The 12,919-nt window shown below is 38.7% G+C and overlaps 1 protein-coding gene across 1 annotated transcript in view; it reads right to left on the bottom strand.

The window, feature by feature from the left end:
- Positions 1–12,919, bottom strand: part of cd2ap (CD2-associated protein) — a 123,901-nt gene that overhangs the window by 33,911 nt on the left and 77,071 nt on the right. Inside the window, exons 10-11 of the mRNA XM_079643084.1 lie at positions 7,799–7,835; positions 4,605–4,667 (exon numbers count right to left, since the gene is read on the bottom strand). Coding sequence (XP_079499210.1) covers positions 4,605–4,667; positions 7,799–7,835 — 100 coding nt within the window. The remainder of the gene's footprint in view (positions 1–4,604; positions 4,668–7,798; positions 7,836–12,919) is intronic.

Genomic DNA, 12,919 nt, shown 5'->3' with positions numbered 1-12,919 from the left:
ATTAAAAGCTATATAAAAGTAAAACAAATATATAATAAAAATAAATGAAACAAGCATAAGATAAAGTACTAAACTAAATAAACAAAAATCGCTCTTCTTTCTGCTATCAAGAAAAAGCAACCGCAGAATGTCCAAATCGGCCAATTATAAAACAAGAATTTAACTAAGCTGTGTACCAAGTAGTTATGAAAGAGGTTGTTGTCTATTAAATAGAATCCCTGCCTTGTTGCACAGAAAATGATACAAATAGTTCCACAGTTCATTATTTCCTTGGAGCAAATGGGCTTCCATACTTTTGGAACCACAAGAAATCAAGACGTAGAAGAAAAAAAGAGTGCTTGAAAGATAAAATGTTTCTGAATTTCTATATACCTTTTTTACACAACAAATAAATAGCCCTGCAATCACTGTTGTATTCAAATAATGCATAATCTGAGCTTGTGATTGTATACTGTATCTGGGAGAGAAATCTTCCTGCCGCTCTGCCTTCATAGACCAAATAAAACTGAGGTTCATAACTCATAACTGAAGGAAATAAGATGGAAATCAGTGTCATTTGTTTTTTTATACTTCTGACAGTTTATTTAATTGCTGATATCACACTAGGAAATGTATAATGTATAGAATTACTGATACTTTATAAACTCCATGAATTCTCTAACTCAGGGGTTTTCAAAGTGTGGGAAGGTGAGCCTCCCCTCAGAGAACATAACAGCCGTAACGTTCCTCCCAATTATTATTGCTATTATTATTATTATTATTATTATTATTGTTGTTGTTGTTGCTATAATGCAGGGGAATTCAATTGCATTTCAAAGAGGTGCAGTAAGAGAACATGTCATTAAATACTCTGTTTTCAATGTCTACCTTCCGCCATTTTAAATGACTGTTTCTCTCCTCTTGTCTCGTCTCTGTGTGCGTCACCTCCTTAAAACATTAAACAATAACTTTTGATCTTTATGTTTTAAACATATTGTATAAAACTCCCCCACTACTTGGACTATTCCTTGCACCCCTCTAGAATAAGCCTGAATGTTATCAACCATAATATGGTATAACAAGTAGACGTTACTGATGCAATATTATTGCATCAGTAACGTGCACTTGTTGTTATAACAAGATCGCAAGGACAGTGGTACAGTAGAGATCGGACAATTGAGTGTTGTTCAGTTTGTGTGTTGTAGAACATGCGTGTGTGAGCATGAAAATATACCACACACCCAATTACAATTGCATGTTCAATTCACTACCCTGGAAGTTAATAAAGTTGTTAAAGTTGGAACAGCCTGTGGACAGCCGTTCTTCCTTGCATGTCAGTCGCCTACACCTTCTTACAGAGGACAGGCACATCTAGCTGCAGCATGACCCGTGCTGCAGCACGCCGTGTTTCCAAGACATATTTTTTTTTAACATTTTCAACATGGTGGATAAATCCTTATATGCTCCCGGTAACACACTGAACGTAAACTTTGCCTCCTTATTACACTCACCCCTACTTTAGTGGGAACAATGAGTATGCGTCTTTGATGCACACAGGAATAAACGTAGAGCATCCTCTGGCTGCAGCCTTGACCGGTACTTGCTTTTGATCAAAGTCAATGCGGAAAACCTGCACTCACAGTTAGGTGGAGGTGAAGGGAATGAGCACTTTTACAGCCTTTTTGGCGAGGTGGGGGAACTCGGTCTCCACAGACAGACAAAAGTGTGCAAGTGACACTTTATTCATCTTTTTCTCGTTCTTTTTTTTCTCACGCTGCCCCTCCCCTGAAGCTCTCTGGCGCCCCCCAGGGGAGGCACGCCTCACACTTTGAAATCCGCTGCTCTAACTGATTCTATTTTTGGAGTCTTAAGAAGTCCGGGACACATCTGTTCGGCCATGAAAGAGGAAAATTGATCTTGATGTAGCTCGCAGTTAATGATTGTCAGATCAGTTTTATGTGTGATTTCTATTCTTTATACTCTCAATCTAATTTGCATCTGAAAGGGAGGTTTAGCATGTTTAATACGTGTGGCTGAGATGAATGACTTATGCTAACTGACATCGCCTAGCCTGCAAGTTGGAAATGACATTTAATGAAATATGCTTAGCTGGCACTGAGAATAAAAAGCCAGAGGGATGAAAGAGATAGTTTAGGAAGAGAGGGGATTCAGTTCAGCTGTTGATGGTGGAAGCAATAGGAAACTCGGTTGTTAAATGTACTTAAAGTTTGATGCTAAAAACAGGAATTGTATAATGACGTGACATAGCATCACTCTAATTGAGTCAAACCGTTGCTGCTGCCTTACAGTATTTACCTATATCGTTGGATTGCCTTATTAGATTAGATTTTTACCAATACCATAATAATTATAAAATTGTTGTTACTCCAAGAACATTATTTTCTTTAAATATTTTGGCTGATCTACTAACATTTCAGAATCAGGTGTGTTGCCTATTAGTTTTACACATATAAGAAATTTGCTTTGGTAAGTTGTGAAAAAGGGACACATTAATTATAATACATATGCTTTATTAAAAATATAAAAAGTTTATAATAATTATACATATAAAAAGGGAACTACAGTAGGAAAACAACGGTTTACTCAGAGAATTAAAATACATGGAGTATATCAGAATTGAAAGCGGAAGAGCTGTGCAGTTACAAAAGAGGTAGCATTGAACAGTAATGTGCAAAGTATACAGAGGAATATGCAGTATGGAATATGAAGAATGGCTTACACTATGAGTGGTTATGAACTCATATATAATTAATAATAATGCATTGGGAGAGAGAATAGTTTCAGAGTTAAAGAAACTTGCTCAACAGCAGTTATCTTAATTTTCATATCGTTTTCAGGCTTTTCCATCCATAAAAACCTGCGGGCTGACTTTAATTCAACTCCACTACTGCCATTGGTGATATTAGAGATAAATATTCCAAATGTATTTTATTCCAACAAAGTTTCAGCCCGAAGTTAAACCCATGAAATTGCAAAGGTTATTTGTACTTTCTGCATTTTTCACTCACATCGCTGCAATATCACAACAACTGAGTACCCAGCAATTGAAGTCTCAAAGAAGTATTATTAGAAAGTCCCTCTTATAATGTTTCTTTGAGAGTTGAATTACTGGGGATGGAGGTAAGTGCTAAAATGAAAAGGGCATATGCATTAATGTCTTGAGTACGATAATTATTTCATGCTATGATACCTGGAAGGAGAACAGCATGAGTAACAGATGATGTACGCTGAAGCTTGGAGGTCACTGATAGAAAAAGAGCAGAAAGAAGACCCTGTGGTAAAGAAGTAGGTGACTCGCAGTGATGGAAGTAAAGTTTTTAGGTTCTTGTACTTAATACAGATCCGGAGAAATCGGCGTTATTAATGTCTATGTGTAGCCAATGGATGTATATAATATACACCTTCATTTAAAATAATATTAAATGAACGTGTAGGCCAGAACATATTCAAATGTAAGCTGATATGAAGGAAAGAAACGTAATGTGTGTGAATGTGAGATACACGCCACATAACAGCCTGTCAGAATAAACGCAGGTCTTTGAACTAACTTTGTGTGTGTGTGTGTCTGGTGGTCAGCCCTGAGCAACAGAGCAGAGTAGATATGTCATTGTAATTGCTACATTACAATTCATAATGAAACCTCAAAATAACCATGTGTGTTTGCAGTAATGTTACACGTGTACATTTTTCAATGATTGACACATGTTCTTTGCATGTTAATGATTAGCCAAATCACATTGAAAAAAACATCAAAATAGAGCTTGCTTATCAAAACATCAAAGTGCTGGGTAGCCTGGATGTTCATGTTGTTAACTCTTATCTCTCAAACTGTTTTATTTCAAAATTGTATTTCTTAAAATGCAAATATATGTCTTTAACTCTGTTGTTTTCAGGTCAGTGAAATGTATGACGCATATATGTTGTGTATAGATGGGGACATGTGCTTGTAATTAATCAGCAAGATCATTATTGGGTATTATTAATGTACCGATCTTTTCATTTAATACTACGGTCAAAATGAATGCACATTTGTTTTAGCTACACTCGTAGACATGACGTACATTTTATACTGCAACAATGTGAAAAACAAAATCTGTATTGAATCTTCAGGAGGATGGACAGATTCAACCTGTGTTTGGTAAAAATGTGTAATGGGCCGAAGGTGCAAAGTTTTTGTCAAGAAACTTGAATGTGTAAAAGTTACTTTTTTGCCTTTAATATTAAATAACAAACTAGCTTACATTCTCTCTAACCATAACCCGTTAGCTACAACCTAGGATAAGACCATTTTTCGTTGAAGCATTTAAACTAATTATTTTGTTTATTCTCATGGAAAAGAACATCCGTTTCTGCGAACAACAGTGCTCTTAATTTAGTGCAGAGCATCAAGTTCAAACAAACACTACCAAAGACAAAATGGAGACGAGATGGAAAATGGTCTCTGTGTACTGCCTCCACAGGTCGATAGAGGAGTTAGTGGTGACACTGCAGTGCGTCAGGAAAAGAGTGCTCCAAAGTGGGAAAGATGTCAAAAAGAGAACATGAGATGCTAATGTGTGATATGCAGGGTGAGGATGAGTGTGAGGAAAGGAGGAGGATCCTACCTCTGTCCTCTGGCCTGATGGGATGAGGCTTCTTGTCCACACTTGGAACCTCCGGCTTAAGTGCTGAAAAACGAAACATGGTCCGATCAACGTCACAACGTCTGTCTGTCACACACTTTCACAAGCACAATTACACAAAGAGAACTGCTTTCTGACACACACCAAAACACACACCTCTAACAGGCTTCGAGAGACAGTTACAGAATAATCATCTATCCCATTCTGGCACATAATACTCTGCAGGTATAGCATCATTTCAGACGTCTCAGACATACAGACAGCAAACTGCACCACACGGCAGGAAGAAGGTCATGAACGCAAACATCCTGTGTCGACATGAAGGCAATGATGCAAGAGTGCATTTTGCAAATGTTTGATCTTTGTGCTGATAACCCTTTGACACTCAGAACCATGAGACTATGCGTATGACTTTCATTAAACAACAACTGGAGAACAGGGGGTTTTGGGACTGCGCTTTCCAGGGAAACTTTTTCTAAGTATTGAGTTGAACAATTCCGGCCTTTGTATGACGCACGCAGTGACTTTGAAAATGCCTGCCCTGGAGATTTAATTCCCAAGAAAGGACAGAAAAAAATAACATTTCAATGCTAGGATTAAAATCTCGTTTTAAATGGGCCCTATTGAATTTGTTGTGGTTTAGGGCTGCAACAAACGACTCATTTGATAATAATATTTCACATCAAAAGAAACAACAATGTTTTAACAAAACGTATTAAATAATGTGATGTAATGTGAATTTTGAACAGAATAGCTGAAACTGTAACTAAATAAATAACTCAGTTACCTCTAATCATTAACCCATGCTTGTATAATTTTGTTAACTCTGTGTTGCTGACGTGGAAAAGTTACTCGTGGACGGGGCTACAGAGCTACTAGAAAGACAGTCGAACCCGGTGCATTCCTCCGTCTGGATGTGGTGCACTTTTGCTAAATGTTTAGACAAATTGCTCGTGTTACCGCCCTTACATGCTAAACTCTTATTGCACTTTAGGTAACGAGCATTGTCCACATCGAGATGGGCAAAGTTTAACCACACCTTGGAGCGCTTCTCTCCGCCATCCCTGGCGTGTGTGTGTTGCTGCATGTAGCAGCTGCGTGTGTGTAAACTGCCCCGCCCCCTCCCACACAGACAGGGGAGAGAGATCTCGTCTGGATTTGAAAGATCAAAAATACACCGACCGACCATAGACGCATTTCTTTGTCTTTTTGCATATTAGAAACGAGTTGGAGACACTAAGACTGTGATATAATGTTTTTGTAGCAATAATACATGACATATATTTTTTAAATGTCTCCAGTACCGATAAAAATACCAATAACGTTGGAGCTTAACGGCGCGTAAAACACACGTGATGACGTCACCAACAAATCGACGACTGAATTAGTTGGCAACTAATTTGGAAATCGATTTTAATCGATTAGTTGTTGCACCCCAATTGTGGTTGTCCCTTTCCTGTAGTGTGTTATATTTTGGTTTTTGTGCACTATGTCACCCTCATTGTTCTATTGGCTAGTGCTCCAACACATTGTATGTGGTAGGCTAAGGGACAGGACATCTCTAAGCCGTTGATCAGAGCAGAATGGGCTCTGGTTTCAGACAGAGGGTGAAAAGAGGTGCTGCAGCACATTAAAGCATGGAGACATGTCACAGGAGACACTAAATACTACTATGAACCTGAAAATGAGCATTATGTCCTACTTCAATTATATTATCCTGATACCAAAACTTTCTTGAAACACTTCTAGTTCCACCTCATTCTAAAGTAAAATGATTACAATGTTGACTAACAAATTCATAATTGAAGCATATGATGAAGCGTTCTCCAAATTCTACAAATGAATCTAAATACACTTTTAAACACCATGAACATGGTAAAACGTTTTTGACATCTGCCTCTTTTATTTCAAGGTGCTGGATTAGCTTTAATTCAAAGTCAAACATCCCCAAATGTTCCTGCATGTGTTGACTCTACTCGTGACAGACACCGGCTCTTACCTGCCTCTATAGCAAAGTCCTTCTGGTACTGTCCAAATGTAATCAGCTAATGGAGTTCACACTTCAAAACACTGCCAAATATTTTCAAAATTGCCTGATCCTGATATAGCTTTTTTCAGGCATAAGGGGACATTATATTATTATAATCCTTTTGGAGCTACACTTCAAATAAGTATATTTATGACAGTATAAACAATTGAGATTCACTCATCTTATAATTCTGACAGAAATTGGAAGCAATTCAAGGATTACATTGGAACTAAGCTTTACCACCATCATGAATGCATTAACTTGTCTCTTTTTCTATCTTTGGTAAAAGTCAGATAAGATAATTGGGATAAGATAAGTCGGTCTTTATTTTGCAACACACTGTATAGAATGTCCACGTAAAGCACGTCTTGTTTTTTTCTCCTTTTTGTTTTATTTTTATATATTTTTGTGGCTGTTTTATGGTCCAAAAAAGCCCATTCAAATATGTTATATATAATTATAAAACTGGTTTATGGGCACATTGCTCGTACGTATGACGTAATAGCTCAGTACCACAAAGAAGTGATTAATGAATACACTATTTGTTCATTGTTTATCCTTTTTTTTATGGTCGATTTCCACCTTTCAAAAATATTTTTGGTAATTACCAACCATCATAAAAGCAGTCAAGATCTGGTAGAGTGGTCACTTAACCTTCCAGATACAGCAGCTTCTTTTTTTTATAAATAGTCTTCTAATATGCAGTTCTCAGAGTTCACCATATCCTTGTTTATAAAGTCCATGCTCTGTTCTACTGGTATTCTATGATGTGATTCAAACACTATCAATAAATAATCATCACAAACTCTGATTCAAGTCCATCATATTCTACTTCGAGACAGGCAGAATTAAGATAATTGCCCAGGTAACTTAATAATCCCTGAATCTTCAATATTCAAGGTTGGTAGAAAAAATAAATGTATTTCAAAGGAAATAATGAGTTACAATGAAATGTGCTGTGGCTTCAAAGTAGTAAGAGACTTCAATTCTGCATATTCTGAAGCAGTATGAGGTAAATGTGTTCAAAGTGAGCTTAAGTAGTGAGAACAGGGAGTTCCACTGAAAGACACATGGAGTAGCACAAATCCCAGCTATAGCATTGAGTTGCTAGCCTTTAATGAGCAGCAGGATGTCAAGTGTTACTCACCGATGCTTTTTGAAGGTGGAGGTGGCTTCTTCGGCTTCTAGCAGGAAGAGAGGGATACATGGAAAAATAGGTCAGAATGCCAGAGATCTATCATCTTAAAAACCAAAGCTGACATAAAGGAGAAAGGCAAAGCAATTAAGGTTTGGTCCATAGAAGGAACATGTGTAGCCTGGAAATGTATGCTTGATGAATATTCATTAAAAAAGGGAAAAAAGTAGTAGTTTCACTTATTTTATGAAGATCTTGAATCCCCTGAATTTGAATACATTAAATATTTATTAAACATTTGAAATACTATGTAATAACAATCACCTATCAGATTAAACATGTATACTGTAACAAATGTATTGTCTAATATTCAAAGATAGCAAAGTGGTTTAAGAAGAAAGGATTGAACAATGCACCTTTCTTTAATCCTTTCCTCTTGAACCTCTTTGCTATCTTTGAATACAACACAATACATCTGTTACAGTATACACGTTTAATCGTTTAGATGGCTTTTTTATATATATTTCACCAGTAATACATAAGAATCATAGAAAACGCAATAGAAAGGAATTGTCTATACTTTCAGATCAGTTACTTGAAGAAAGTTGAGACTCTTTGAGTAAGTCAGCTGCTTTTCGCTTTGTGGTCTTTTTTATTTGTTTCTCTACCCCATGAAGGGTTAATGTCTCGTGTTAATTTTTTAATAAATGCAAACAACAATTTCCTTCGTTGGAACATCTTTAAATAAGGTCACATGCACCCGTGGCAGTAGCTGATGATTATCTGTTTTGATTGGCTATGTGACTGGAAGACATGTCGGGTAAATCTGAAGCAAAATTGCATTTAAAAGGATTCAAAGACTGCCTGAGGGTGATCTAACGTCATATTAAAGTAATTCAAAGCATGTGTTCTCCACTCCCATATGTCAGGAGCAGATACTGCTGCTGCAAGAGCTTTCTTCAAGGTCCGTAAATGAAATCTATGAAGGTAGATATGGTGTAAAACCTGATGTGAGCACTTGCAGAAAAGAAATCTGAGCTTGTGTGCATACATTTACACTTGTATAAAATATCCACGTAACTGTGAACCAAATTTGAAGTCACAGAAGAAAAAAAAAGTTATGTAGCTTGTAGAAAAAAAATGAACTTAGTGATGAAATGTTCACTTGCAGAAAAAAATATATTTTTAAAATATATTTTCCATTACAACAGCAACTTGGTTATTACAACCTCTCAAATCAGTCATTACAACTTGACGAATCTGCTCTGTGGCAGTATAAATCGACAAATCTGCGGCCTTGACTTTTCCTACACTTCTTGCTATGAATGTGTCGCTAAAGTAATTTTCACCTGTAGATGTGGGGGAGGGAGGGGAGTTGGAGCGAAGGGGCGGAGCTATCAGAACGAGGAGGCGCAAGCTTGAGTCAGTTACGGTACGTCTACACTACAGGCATCAAAAAATGCTTTCAACGCTTCGCCCATTCACTTGAATGGGGTGACGTAGAAGATTTTGAATCTTCGCCGAACTGCATTGTGGGGAGCATGGCATGGCTTTGCAAGCATCACGAGCATCTATCGGCATCAAAAGTTGAACAATGTTCAACTTTTGAGGCTCGATGCTTGGCATCAGCCAATCAAATCCCGTTTATGCAAATCCCGCCAGTGCAAGCGCAGCCAATCAAATCGCGTGCAAGCTGGGAGAGCCAGACCGCAGTTCATTTCCTCATATTCCAAACGAGATATTACGGTAGCAAATCACCCGGTTCTTTACGACCGGAACTATTTACCGGGATACAAACCGGAGGAACCAGGCATGGAGGGAGGTGGCAGAGACAGTGGGTGAAACTGATAGTTTTTTCACCTGTTTGGAGAGTTTATATCCAGTTTACTTCGTTTTAACATTGCTATTGCTTTGTATGTCGGGGGCGGGAGATTCATGTGATTGGTTGCTCGCAAAAAATCGCCAAGCTTCAGACACGCCCAGCTTCAAGATTTTTTCATGCCTGTAGTGTAGACGGGCCGTCACCATCTCAGGTCGAACCGGATGACTGCGGGGCCCCGCATGTTGCCCCTTTCACACCAACGCGGTTCCAGGGCCGGTTCGGAGCTTGTGCCCGATAAGCACCGGTTTTTCCTGTTCAAGCCGCAGCGGAGACGGCCCTTTTCCCCGAAAACCGGTTCTTACCAAGCTCGAAAAAAGTGTCGGTCTAGGCAAAAACCGCATACGTCACTCTTATGTTCGTTTTGTTTTGTATTATAGCAGCTATCAGATGGAATCAATACATGGGCTGCACAGGTTGTCATGTCCGATTATCACAAGTAGAATCATAATGAAAAATACTCCGGTAAAATGTGCCGGCTTAGCCTATGCCACAAGTTATAGCAACAAGCTACAAGTAGCCTTGTCAATATAGTCGGTTTAGCTTCGGTTGCTATGCTAACATCACCCATTTTATACTAGACACTTTCAAAACAGCGTTGTGATGCCAAACAGCGTCAATTCAGACTGATACACATTCACTTATGGGGAATTGGGGATATTTATCAGCTGCTTGTGTGACAGTCAGCCAGTGAAGACTTTACAGCGGCCGCTGCTGTGAGTTATCATGAGAATAAACTCCAGTGGAAGAGCAGCACTGCAGCGGTCGGTAAATGTCGCTGTAACCAGTGCTTGAATTGGGCCGGTACTCACCGGTACGCAGTACCGGCACTTCTGATTTTTACCCATGTGGTACCGGCACTTCTTACTGAGTACCGGCAAGGTGCCGGTACTCAGTAAAATGCCGGTACTCAGCCGCCGGCAATATACGTATATATTGTAAACGCAACGCAGCGCAAATGTGGGTCTGACTCTGCCTCACAGAGGGTGACTGGCTGTCTACATGACGTGGCCTGCCGACATTGCCACTTTCATACAGATCATACTCATGCCCTCCATTGGTCTCTGTGTGTCATTCAAGCTCGGGAGGGTGTGTGTTGGTGTATGTGTGGCGCGAGCGAGCGAGAAAGCGCGCGCACCGGTTACGTGTATTGTTGTTAGCATCTGGTGCTAGCTAGCTGCGCTAACGGATATAAGGAGCTGTTTCAACAACAAGGTGGAGGGAGAGTCCTTTCTGTCAGACTGAGAGGCTGATAACTACAGCTCTGGTGAGGTAAATTACTCTCTGAGTCTTTAGATAGTTAACTTAGTTTAAGTTATCTCAGTGGGTCTCAAACGGTTCGGTCACCATTTATGTAAACACATATTTCCATTTGAGGGGGTAGTGATTCGTAAAATATGCATGAATAATACAAACAAAATGTTAACTAGGTGAAAAAAGGTAAGATAAACTTGTTGAGAGCTAAAACTAGTCTTTGCTGTTGCCTCAAAGAGGAGCAGGGGGGAGAGGAGGGAGACAGGAGAGGCCGATTCAGGAGCCCAGACACACTCACAACTATAAATGAACCAAAAACAAATAAATAAACAAGTTTCAATGTTTTTTCATATTGGATATTGTATGTTATTGGTTATGGCCATGTACTTATGATTTTATGATTATTTAAATGTATACATTTTTGTTTCATATGGGTGTAGTTTCTTTATTTCCCCCTCAAAATGCACCAGATTGATGCATTTAAGTCCAACATTTAAAAAAAAAATTCACCGGGGGAGCATGCCCCCGGACCCCCCAATAGGATTTGAGGCCCGGCCCCATTGTTCCCAAATAGATTTGCAATTTTTTTTAAATAGTAACCCATCTCCATATGTTTCTTTTTGGGTAGTAGATTTAAACTAGAGGGCTATCACTTTGTGCAGCAACGCTATTGACAAATAAATCCAGCAAAATGGCACAAAAAACTGGTAGTGGCCTCAGGTACGAGGAGTCATTTAACCAGCCAGTAGGAGTCAAGCTTTACTTTCTTTTATATCCATAAAGAAAAAGTAAATCTGTTTACAGTTGTTTCATTTTGGATGTTGAGAGGTATCCATATATCTCTTCATTTTGCTCTCAAAGTGCACCAGATTGATGCATCTAACTTCAATATTTAAAAAAAAAAATTTCCCGGGGGAGCATGCCCCCGGACCCCCCTAGAGTAGAGGGTGTCAGGTCCACTCCTCACTTATAAAAATAGCACTTTACCACTGCACCCCCTCTAATCTCAGATGCACCCTGAGTCATTTTGTTTAAGTACAGTGAGCCTTTCTAAAATATACAGTAAAGAGACAAACCCACCAGCATTATAGGATATACTATGACTTTGTGCCAAATAGTTGTTGCTGATTTAGAGTACTGGCACCTTTTTTATTCCAATTCAAGCACTGGCTGTAACACATTAATAAACAATGAACCAAAAAAGTACAAGGTTGGAGAAGTAGTTATTTAATTGAATCTAGCTCCGTATGATTAAAAGTAGTTGATAAACACGATCATCGACCCGACGCAGTCCCCCATTGTTGTTGTTGTGAGCGAAGCATGGAGGCGGAGCTAGAACGGGAGCTGCGTTGGTGTGAAACGAGCAACAGTAGTCATTTGTGTGTGTGACTGACTTGAGCTTGCGCCTCGTCGTTCTGATAGCTCCGCCCCTTCGCTCCAACCCTCCCCCCACATATACGGGTAAAAATCACTTTAGGACACATTCATCGCAAGAAGTGTAGCAAAAGTCAAGACCGCAGATTTGTTGATTTATAATGCCGCAGAGCAGATTTGTGAAGTTGTAATGACTGATTTGAGAGGTTGTAATAACCAAGTTGCAGTTGTAATGGAAAATATATTTAAAATATATATATTTTTCTGCAAGTGAACATTTTATCACTAATTTCATTTTTTTTCTACAAGCTACAACACTTTTTTTGTTCTTCTGTGACTTCAAATTTGGTTCACAGACACGTGGATATTTTATACAAATGTATGCACACAAGCTCAGATCTTTTTTCTGCAAGTGCTCACATCAGGTTTTACACGCTCTCGCATTTTGCACAATATCTACCTTCATAGAAATCCTACATTAATAGATTCTTTTATAGATCATTTTTCAACTTCTTATCACTTGGCTGGGAGTAATGTTTCAAAACTTCAAAAACACAGTTTGAAGTAAATGGTAAATGGACTGTACTTATATAGCACTTTATCCAGTCTTTAAGACCCCTCAAATC

This window comes from Notothenia rossii (assembly GCF_949606895.1).
Source record: "Notothenia rossii genome assembly, chromosome: 8".
NCBI classification, from domain to species: Eukaryota; Metazoa; Chordata; class Actinopteri; order Perciformes; family Nototheniidae; genus Notothenia; species Notothenia rossii.
The sequence above is the reverse complement of the archived record's forward strand: the minus strand, read 5'-3'. Positions and strand labels throughout refer to the sequence as shown.